The sequence below is a fragment of the Rhipicephalus sanguineus genome, chromosome 4, assembly GCF_013339695.2.
Source record: "Rhipicephalus sanguineus isolate Rsan-2018 chromosome 4, BIME_Rsan_1.4, whole genome shotgun sequence".
NCBI classification, from domain to species: Eukaryota; Metazoa; Arthropoda; class Arachnida; order Ixodida; family Ixodidae; genus Rhipicephalus; species Rhipicephalus sanguineus.
In genome coordinates this window covers 45,691,600-45,702,543 of record NC_051179.1, presented here as the reverse complement: position 1 = coordinate 45,702,543, position 10,944 = coordinate 45,691,600, and the positions used below count along the sequence as shown (strand labels likewise).

The window sequence follows — 10,944 nt, the reverse complement described above, 5'->3', positions numbered from 1 at the left end:
CGCCTCGCCAATGGCGACAAATGACGAATTTGTTAACCGCTGATTTTGTGCTCTGACGTGAAATAACGCGACGGCGTTCGTCTCTTCTGCGGGCATTCCGAAAGGCCCCGCGAAAGCGCGAACTTCGACAATGCTGTGTCCACGTGAGCGTTATCCGTTGTCTCGGAGATCTGGTAAGGGCCCCGTCTCGCTAACGATCCTGGAGGCCACGGTGTTGTCAGTGAACAATTCCTCCTTCTCAAAAAGAAAGGAAAAGGTCTAATCGCGATAATTACGCCGTTTCAGAGGTGTTTGACCACCAGATAAGTGGAAGACAGCTATTGCCACTCAAGGTAATGACATCTCGTGCTTTGGATGAGGCCTGCGTCTCAGGACGTCGCACGCAACAGCGTCTTACACATTCTTGTATTCCTGCACGCGCAATATTGCTGAGTCACTCAGATAAAAAGAAAACGTTGCTCAGACTTGCGACAGCTATCCTGTCACGCACTTTGCGCGTTGCAGATCTACAGGTTCAAAAACAATGATAAGACATCCACATTCCGGGACAACTTGTTTCTCTGGTATTGCGGTATCGAGCGCAAACTAAAGCAATCTAGGAGCAAAGCGCGTGAGTTCCCCCGTTGTGTGCGCTGCACTCTGAGAAGAAATGCGCACCTCTTGGGACTTATCTCCACCGACAAAGTCATCCATGCTGCAACGCGCATTCTTCCCGTAACGCTTCGTTCCCTGCACCTCGAGGTCACGAAGTGCGTGCGTGTTATCAGCGTTCCCGATAAGAAAGTGTTGGCATGCAGCGATAAGGAGCGCAAGCTGCAGCATGCCAGATCAACGCCTTCCTCTAGAAAGCCAGATACATAAATGACGATTATTCTCTGGTGGGACAGCTAGGGAAGCCCAAAAGGGTACACACATCTGCCTTCGAGTTCGCGGCGTATTTTTTGACAATAACGTGTACTTATCCGTGCCAGACGCACTGCACTCAATTTAAATGTGATATGATCGTAAAATCGATATGGATATCGTTATCTCTCGCGCACAATAGTAAGACATCTGCTATTCTTACTGCAGGCGCCAGATAGCGCTGCTTGGTGCCTGCTTCAATATGAAACACACGCAGTTTCGTCCGTCTCAGGTGAAGTGTAACGCTGCCGTGGCAACGATAATGGCTTGCTCTGATTTCGTTATCTGCTAACACGTGATAGTTATCAGTTATCTTCGTTATCTGTCGCGCTTTGTACCTAGGAGAACCAAATTAACTTTAGAATTCCAGTTATCTCGTTTCGACGCCCTGTCATTTTTCGATATTTTACAAATATCTACGCGTAGTTGATCATGGATTTCCAAGGCAGGGTATAGAAGCACGCATCTGAAGAACATCTGCATGGACCAAGATAACAGTCACAGGTAGTGGAAACAATGTCAAGGACAGCAACAACAACGAAAAAATAAAAATAAATAACCAAAGGCCGAACATAGCGTGACATCGTCAGCGATTTACAGAGACGTGGTCCAGTCTCACCTGAAACTGCGTTATTCACCAGGCGCGTAAAACCATTTGCTTCTGCTCATCAAAAAGGTGTGGAAAATGCGCCCGTCTCGCCGAAAAATGACGAAGCATTGCGCATCGTCACAACGGGTATCGCGTAAACACTAACACGTTGTATTATACCGGTGTCACAGGGGCACTTTCGATCGCGATCAGGGCCGATGAGGATTGGGCTCAATCCGGTTCAGGCGCTGCTACACGGTCACATTTAATCGCGATCAAGCCCGATCGGGATCAAGACGGTCGCGATCAGTGCATCGCGATCTGGTTCCCACATCGTGATTTGACTGATGTCCGCGCCAAGCTCGATGCGGATTAGTTTGGACCATGTAGCAGCGACCATTGTTGGTCGCGATCAAGAAATCCAATCCGGATTGGCTTTGATCGCGATCAAAAGTGGGCGTGTGACAGCGGTATTATTATTCGCAGTACATCTTTTGTTTTTGTTTTTTTCAAATTCTAACCTGTTTACATCGTTCCATTCAGAGCCCTGAAATGGAAAAAAAAGAAACTTGATGCGTAGCTTGCACTGTAGCGTGGCAATTGAAGGGAAATAGGAGAAGGGCGAAACGTGCACACACAGAGACTCCAAGAAAAAAGACACACACGCGTAAGGACTCACGACATTTACACAAACGCTAATCGTCTGAACCCTCCAAAACACACGAGGAGGTGACTCTAAACATTTTTTTGCTGTACAAGCTGTGGCAGAAACGCGTTTTTTTCTGTATTTTTCTCGTCTTTCCTTTTTAATTGTTTCGAGCGAAGCAAGGCAAACGAACAGGCGGCGTGAGCCACCATGAGCACGTTACCAACAGAGAAGCACAACTAGAGATCGCCACTCGCCATGCGCGTAGGCATACACACACAATGTTAGAAAGTGTATGTACACAACTAGAGAGCAAATTCTAAGGGAGGCCTGCGGGATAGGGAGAAAGAAATGATTACAGTACCGAACATTGTGATTTTTTTTGTCGTGAATGATCTCAGAGATGATAGGCGAGATTATAACTGTCGTTGAGCGACAGGAGTAGTCATAATGGCAACATTAGACCTTGCGTGGGTCCAGAGGAAAAGGGGGAGGGGGAATGTCCGGGTGTATCTTGAAGTCAATGCGTTAAACCAGTCAGCATGCAGTATTGCTAATGTGTTCCAAGAAACACTGCTGAATAGTTAAGAAAGATGTCACATATCTCAGGAGCAAAGTAGCCTTCCCGAAGCCTAAGTAATTACAATACTTGTTTTCTTTACGATAATTCGTGAAATGAGTCATCATCGAACGACGCGACGCAAACGAGTACAGACAGCCGATAAAAAAGGGTAGTATCGCATCAAGGGAGTTATTGCCTAATCGCCATCTGATTATTGCTCGATAGGCATTATTGTGGTCACTTCGTCTGCGTTAGTGCCAAATGAGCTGAGATGGGCCTTACGAGCGTTCTTGCTATACGTGAAAAGAAAATGAGGCGCGACTATCGTTACCGATAACGCTTAACTATACCTAAATAAGAGTAATGGCAAAGCTAAAAAAAGGACATGTCACCATTTAAGCTTCTTCAAAAGTGTCACACTTATCAGCTCATCGTTATATATGACGACAGAAAGAGTATCTAATGGAATGAATGCTTGAGCTACAACTGTCAACGGAACCCTAACGCTTAAAGAAAACACAGTGGAAGCGTTAGCTAACGCACCTATTCGGTCAGAAAGCGGCAGAATTCAAATAGTCACAAAATGTGTAGCAAACATCGAAGCAATGTCACAGAAAGATACGACTCCTACATAGTGATTTTTTTTCTTTCCTGTGCAGGAAATATATCCCACTGTTCAAGCGTAAGCACTTCCCTGGCGTCCATATAAACAAAACCAGTTACCAAGGCGACGACAAAAATACTTATTTGATATGTTTGCGCAGCGAAAGCGAGTCATATGCAAAGCTTGGCTTATCGAGTCTGCTGCTTGGTTTGCGTTACGACAATTAGAAGTACTGATCTTCTAAGTACCGTTGCATTACGAAAAACATACTTAATTCTCCATCATTTCCTTTATATGGCGTCACTTCCTCGTTACATCCATCCCGGTCAATTGTTAAGTAGCCGTGCTTAACTTAAAACCACATTTTCGAGGTCAGTGGATCTCAACGAAATGCTCTGGGTATACGTTACCCTGGACACTTCCGTGATTTGTGCAAAGCGACAGCCCTGAGAGATGCGCACGTTTTATTTTTTACAAATGTATTTTCGTGTACAAGGGCGTTTTTCATGTAGCGTACGAGGTCGTTGCCTATACAGGCGGGCCTTTTGCAGTAAGCCACTCTAAGCCACCGCGAATTTTTTTCGTTAAAGTAAAGCGAGATGCGTAGCTCACGTAATTTTTAATGAAAGAGTGGATATTTTACGGTTTCGTTTCTCCGTACTGCTCCACTAGTGCAGTTTGAGTAACGCATCGTTGTGTATGAGCAAACGCGAACGTAACAAATTTCATGCAGATTGATTTAAACGAACTCATAGAGGATTCATGCTAAATGACGTCAGGGGACTCTAGAGAGTTTAACTTAGCGAAGAAAAAAACACACGCACGAAGAAACAAGAACAATTAGAAAGGCTAGGTTGCCAGCTACGGCGGGAAACAGGTTTTTCTGGGCCAGGGTAGGACGTCTGCGACGACGCACTAAAACTCGCTAAAACCACTAACTCACGCATCTCGCGTTCGACAGAGAAACGTTTAGTGAGTGATTCACACACAACCACACACAAGCACACATTTATATACGACATGTACGTACTGCGCGCTGTATTTCTATATTATAGTAACCCGAAATACGTAGACAACAAGCAGGCGACGCTGAGCGTTCGGATCACTCTCGAAATAACCGAAAAAAGACTCACTAACGCGAAAAACACCATATGTCGCTGTGAAGGGAAATCACAACCTGCGTGACTAAAACCTTTCCAGGGGTTCGAACCCACCAACGCATACTAACAGACCTTCTCTTCGTTCTAGGTATTTAACGCCTATAGACTTCACGTGACAAGCGCACGTGTATGTACATGAAAAAATAAAAACATCGCCCTTTCCGCGCCACAACCGTCCTGTTATAGAGAAGTTCGTTATAACGAAACAAGAATGGCGAACAGAAAAGAAAAAAAAAAACGCGACACGGCCAACTCGTACAAACCGTTGCATCGCCAGTTCAAAACCAGAGTGCTGTAAACGTGCACAATTTATATATTGAAACAATAAGTGTACCGAAACAATCTTCCGAGGGTTTTGATTTTCTAGCGCTCATATGAAATGTGAGTAAGATCCTGGCGAAATTCCGTTTGGCAAAAACACAAGTGAAAATTTAAGCGTCATTTCGGTATTTACTATAAGGCAACAATTGTCCAGCTAAAATATGCAAGACGTCATATTGAAGGAAGGAATTTCATTTTTTTTAGACACAACTGTCTTATGAAGGTTAAGCGTCAACCCTTCGTTCATGTATATGTTTCTTTCCTGTAATGTAGATTTGATATGCATTACTTCATATCAAAAAAGAAATTTCATTTTGGGCACAACTGTGATTCTAAAAGGTTAATTGTAACCCTTAGGTCATATGTGCTTTTTGTTTTCTATACGCTCTTAATCAGGTCCTCGCTAAATGCTGGCTATATACAGGAAACTAAACGAAAAATGTCCGGTTTTCTGACTATATCTAGCAATTTAAGCGGGACCTGATTAAGAGTGAATATATATAATGCAGAGTTGATATGCAATAGGTCAGGAATGAACGTCATTGTAGACACAACTGTGACTCTAGAAAGGTTAAGCGCAACCCTTTGGTCATGTATGTTTCCTTAGCTCTAATGCCGCGTTGATATGTGTAGTTGGTTTTAAATTCGAGAGAGAGAGAGAGCTGCATGAGTGGTGTGTGAGCTTGGTACTCAATATCACCCGCATGCCAGCATCATAAAAAAAAAGACGCTTTCAGAAAGAAGCTGGTTCAGGTCACTACAGTGTTAGCTTACAATTAGCCTACGACAATTCTGTAAACACGTGACCATACATAACCAAATGGCAGTAAAGAAGGACTTTGTCAATTATAGCGATGCCACAAGGCTTGTTCTTGCTTCCTGCTCGTTTGTTGCCATAACTGTGGCTAAAAAGTTGCCGCGAGAATTTGCATATTATACGTTACTAAAAACGACAGCATGTCCGATAAGTCACAAATAGTACACGTGATCCGCACAAATTAAATGCGCACAAAAAAGAGAAAAAAAAGAAAGGATGTGTTAATTCCCGCAAATGAAGTCCTTTAGAACTTTTCCACTTACACGGTGGATAAAACATGGCGCCGTCATAAGAAGGTGCTGCCATTCTCTAAGAAGCGAGTCTACAGCACACGAGAAAAGCAAGATGATGTTACAGAAAATAGGTATTTTTTCTTAAGATATACTATATATTTTGTCGTTGGCTCATATCAAGTACAGCCAAACTCGATGACAACGAACCAGTTAATGTAGTCCAGAGACAGTTCGATATATCGAGTATTTCGATATATCCCGACCCAGTAACAACGAATTCTCACGACGACCTCCTTATACACGGTTAGAATTGAGGTGATGGCGATCGACCTGAATGTCACATGACCCGAATTTGAAGTGACGTGTTTCTAGCTTACTATCAGGTTGCTAAAAGTGCAGTACGGTTTCGTGGCGCAGGCCGTGGTTTGAATACATCAATGATTAGGTTCATTATCTGAGAATGATTTTGCCCGAATATCGCTCTACAAGAGTTCGTTATCATCGGGTTTGTCTGGGTAGTCCATAACAACGCTCGCAATTGATATATTACTGATACCGTATATGATTAAGCGCGATACATCTGACAACTCCGTCGCGGATAATCCTGCGACTCTTCCGAAAAAAAAAAAAGGCTCCGCGCTTTTCAATCTTGATATGACATCCACGGTAGCACCATACATCACGCGTAAACAGAGGAGCGATATGCACTCAAAGAAACGCCACGTATATGTATAGAAACACTTGACACGCTTTCGGGGGAACGGGTGTAGAGCGGACATTCATTGTGCGGTCTATATCCACAGGCTACATTGTATACTATACGGTATATTATATGTCACGCGCATACGCAACTGCTTTATTATGTTCTTTTTTTATCTGCTGCTTAGCATGTCTCTTCGAGACGACTACAGGAAGACGTGGGTATTTCGTTATAGGCGTTTTATCCGGGCTTGACAGTCAGCGTGGTACCACGACAGAGGCGTACATAGTACCGCGGCCTCCCCTCTTCAGGACTTCTCGAACAAACTTCGATCGCCCTCGTGATTCTGCGTTCTTGACAGCTGTGTATAGGGTCTAACCTCGCTATAACGAAGTTACGGATGCTTTCGATATAACCGATGTGCGTTATAAGCAGTATTCGTTATATCGTGAGTACGATAGAGATGCGCCGAGTACCACGGCCTCCCTTCTTCAGGACTACTCGGAGAAACCTCGATCATCCTCGTGATTTTCGTTCTTGACAGCTGTGTATAGGGTCTAACCTCGCTATAACGAAGTTACGAATCACTTCGATATAACCGATGCGCGTTATAAGCAGTATTCGTTATATCGGGAGTCTACAAAATCAGGATGCTGATCCTGGACCACGGACATACGAACCTCCTCTTCGTTATAAGCAATACCGTGTCGGCTGGTGCACAGTGTCACGGCCCCTTTTCAGGACTTTTCGGCAAAACAACGCGATCGTTATATTGCTTTCTAGACAGCTAGATGTAGGACCAAACCGCAGTACGACGAAGCAGCGAATGTCTTCGATGTAACCGATATACGTTATAACGTACATTGGTTACATCGGGAATCGAACAAATCGGAATACTTGTGTCGAACCACGGTGCATTCGAAACCTCACTTTGTCGTAACCGACACCGCGTCCGTTATCAAATTTAAGGTCTTGGTGTTAGCAGAAGACGTGCTCTTTGTAATGGAGCAAGAGCAACTAATTTCTACGTTTACTTCGTTATATACGATAATTTGTAATATCGGTGTTTGTTATACCGAGGTTAGACAGCATGTCCATGACCACGCGCGCTGCGTCGTGCCTTGGGACAACACTGCTCTCAGTTCCAAGGGTCTCGAAGCGTTTTTCCTACATAAACAAACGCGGTCCCGAAACAATACCGCACTCAGCGGAGATGGTTAGTGCGGCAAAGTGGGCTTACGTACACACTGGCGTCGAGCATGGTTAACGTTTTGCCCGTGAAGATGGCGGTGGTGCTTCAAGCGGTGTTTGCGATGCGGTCACCCACTCCACTGGTATCTCTGTACCATAGCTATAATGGCCCTTCCAACGGTGGCAGCGAACGTGGCTTTTCTAACGGATATGTGCGTGGCGGGAGTTAGTAGCGCGGGCTGCCAAGCACTGTTGGCCGCGCAGCTTGAATCGCGTGCTTCGCGCATTTAGTACGCGTGCATTGTGAGGGCCACACGGACTAAGTACACGAAGGGCCGCGCGTAGTGAATATTCGTGAACTGCAAGAGCCACGGGTTGAGAGAGAGACAAAGAGGGTGAGAGCTGTGTTGTTGCACGCGCTTCGGCGCTGGCTGCGGTTGTGCCAACGGGTCGCGAGATCGACCGAATGTTAGGAACCAACACGGTGTTATAGCTTCAGTTGCAAAAAACTAAAGCTAGGAAGTCTCTTGATCCACAGCCATTCAATTACCAATGTAGCCGTTAATAGTTTGCCGAGAGATCCAGCTCCTTTACCAGTGTGCTAAAAAAGTTTTCGAAGCCGTCAGTGCAGCGCCTTCTGACCGGGAGCTGTCGCCGGACAAACACGTTTTAGAGGATCACAGTAAAACCTTCGGTGACCCACACTTGAGAGATTCAAAAAAAGACATCGCGCCCGATTTTTTTTTAAGCTTCGAAGCGCTAAAGCACAGTGTCCCGCCACCAGGGGCCTGCAACGACAGCTCTTGTCAGGACGCACGCTTAAAGCTTCTTTAACTTTCCAGCAGCGGGCTTTCTGTTCCATAACGCATGCTGCTCGAGCTGATTAAATACCAGTCAGCGGCAGCGGGGAAAGAGAAAAGTGCTTCCCACATATAACGTGGCAAGCACGAGGGTTTCCCAAACTTTCCTACCGGCAGCAGCACACACGAAATCCGCCTTTTTTCACGATTCCACGGCGCATGCGCCCCTCCCCTAGCGGGAAAGTCGCGAAACGCCTCTTGATCTCGGAGGCTTTCGTTCTGGCAATACCAACTGTACCGGCCCTTACCAAACCCTAAGAAAACGGCAGAGGGCAGCACAGGAAAATAAAAAAAGCAGATTGGCCCTATCGCCAATGCTGCAATGCCACGGTGTCGATTGTAGAGGGCGCTTTCTCCGGTCACTACTCGAAGGTCTGCCAGCGTTGCCTGAGTGCTTGTTCTTCCTGCTGATCGTACGGCCTCGGAGGCACCGGGAGCGGTCGGCCGTTGGCCACGTCGGCGAGCTTGGCGCTGATCTCCTGAGCCGTGGGTGGTTGCTGCCGCTGTTGCGGGGGCGCTGGCGGCGCCTGCAGGGTGAAACCCTGCGTGGGGATCTTGAGTTCGATGCGTTCCTCCATCAGGGACTCCAGGTTGCTCTGCTTGATGCCGTAGCAGAAGTACATGAACATGCCTGCGTGTCCGAAACAGATCAATGTATATATATTTCGCAGTACAACGTTCTCTTACTTGTAACCACTTACATTATCTTATTACTTCATCTTATTACGACGTACCCACTCGATAATGGATATTACATAATGGGTGGTCATATAGCTACCACGTTAATACTGCGAGCGCTGACTGTGCAGTTCATAATCTTCACATGTACATAAAAAGCATCGTGTCATCATCATCGTTTGTATCACTGGGTGTACCGCTTTTGGCTTACGCGCCTGTGTTGTAAATACAAACATCCTACTGTTGTACAGGACGTCGTCTTATAAGTGGTTGAGGTGCTGGGTACTCTTTATGTAAAACTATTTCTGTAAAAATACATCAATGCGCAAGCAGTAAGTGTCAAACATGCCAGCCACATCATATGCAAACATGATAGTAAAGTAAACACAGACTGTCAAGTATAAGAGAAACACAGCAAATAAATAACAATAACAGAGAAAATTCACCGACGATTACGATACTGCCTAATGCGAATTCTGAGCGCAGCTTCGTGTTGGGGAAGGCCAACTGTGTTTGAAGTTTTGGCTTTCGCCAAGGTATCCACTGCGCCTTAATAAGTGAGTGAATAAACTTTATTAAAAGTCCGGGCGAGGCGGGGGGAAGAGGGGATTAACCCCTGTCCCGTCACACTCTCCGTCGATGATGACGTCAGGTGACGGCTTGAAGCCCTTGGACCTGGGCGGCATCCTCGGCTTGCCGGACGGCCCAAAGTTGGTCGGTCAGCTTGTCGCTGGTGAGTGCCGCCTCCCAGCGGCAGCGACGCCGACGCAGTTTAAATCAAATTTTTTTGTGAAGTAGGGCAGCACCCACTACGCCATTATTCGTCTTTCTGCGGATAAGCGAGGTACCCGCTACACATCTGTAAGGCATTATGTGCACTTTGTTGATGATGCATGTGGCTAATGACAATTAAGAATTATGGCTGAGCACTCTGCAGTGGGTGGCAATTATTAAACCACATACTCGTTGCACAATTAACATTTCTTGATGAGTGGTTGTTATTTTACTCTTCTGCCACGCTATATTACCTAGGTTAACGTGGTTCCTTGACCGACATATTGCCTGTATAGGGTCTTTTTGCAAACGAGTTTCAAGCACCAGCGTGGCTTTGTGGTAGAATACTCAACTGCCACGCAGAGGCCCGGGTTCAAATTCCATTCGATCCTGGGTACTCTTTTCTGGTTTTACTCTTTCATGCCTATCGGTGACGCCACCAACGGCGTCAGAAAACGCGCTGATACCGTAAGCGCAGATGTACGTTCGACTGGCAAATGAGTAAGAACGGCATCTGTCTGAACGGTTCTCGGCTTCCAGCGGAGAAGGTCATTTATTGGTCTTTACAATTCTCTCGTACGAAAGTAAGCACTGTACCTTAACTGCATGATTGTTCGGTTACTTACTTAGAGACTTTGACTTCTACAACGAGCTATGAGAGACGCCGTATAGCTGAGGGCTGCGGGAATAATGCTTGGCACCTGTGTGCTAGTTAAACACGTAAACCAAAAACACTGTACGTGAGCTAACTTGTGATCCAGCGCCATCGAATGGTTGCCGCCACCTTTGGAAATTGAACCCACGGCCGCTTGCTTAGCGGTAGTAGGCCACAGTCGATGGGCCATTGCCACCGCATTTCGCCTCAAAATGGCGTTAAATCTTAAACTAAATTCTAGAGTTTTACGC

General features: G+C 45.8%; 1 protein-coding gene across 1 annotated transcript in view; it reads right to left on the bottom strand.

Annotated features, from left to right (window-relative positions):
• Positions 1 to 8,156: 8,156 nt before the first annotated feature.
• Positions 8,157 to 10,944, bottom strand: part of LOC119389885 (probable cationic amino acid transporter) — a 147,054-nt gene continuing 144,266 nt past the window's right edge. The window contains exon 12 of the mRNA XM_037657301.2: positions 8,157 to 9,217. Coding sequence (XP_037513229.1) covers positions 8,949 to 9,217 — 269 coding nt within the window. The 3' untranslated portion in view covers positions 8,157 to 8,948. The remainder of the gene's footprint in view (positions 9,218 to 10,944) is intronic.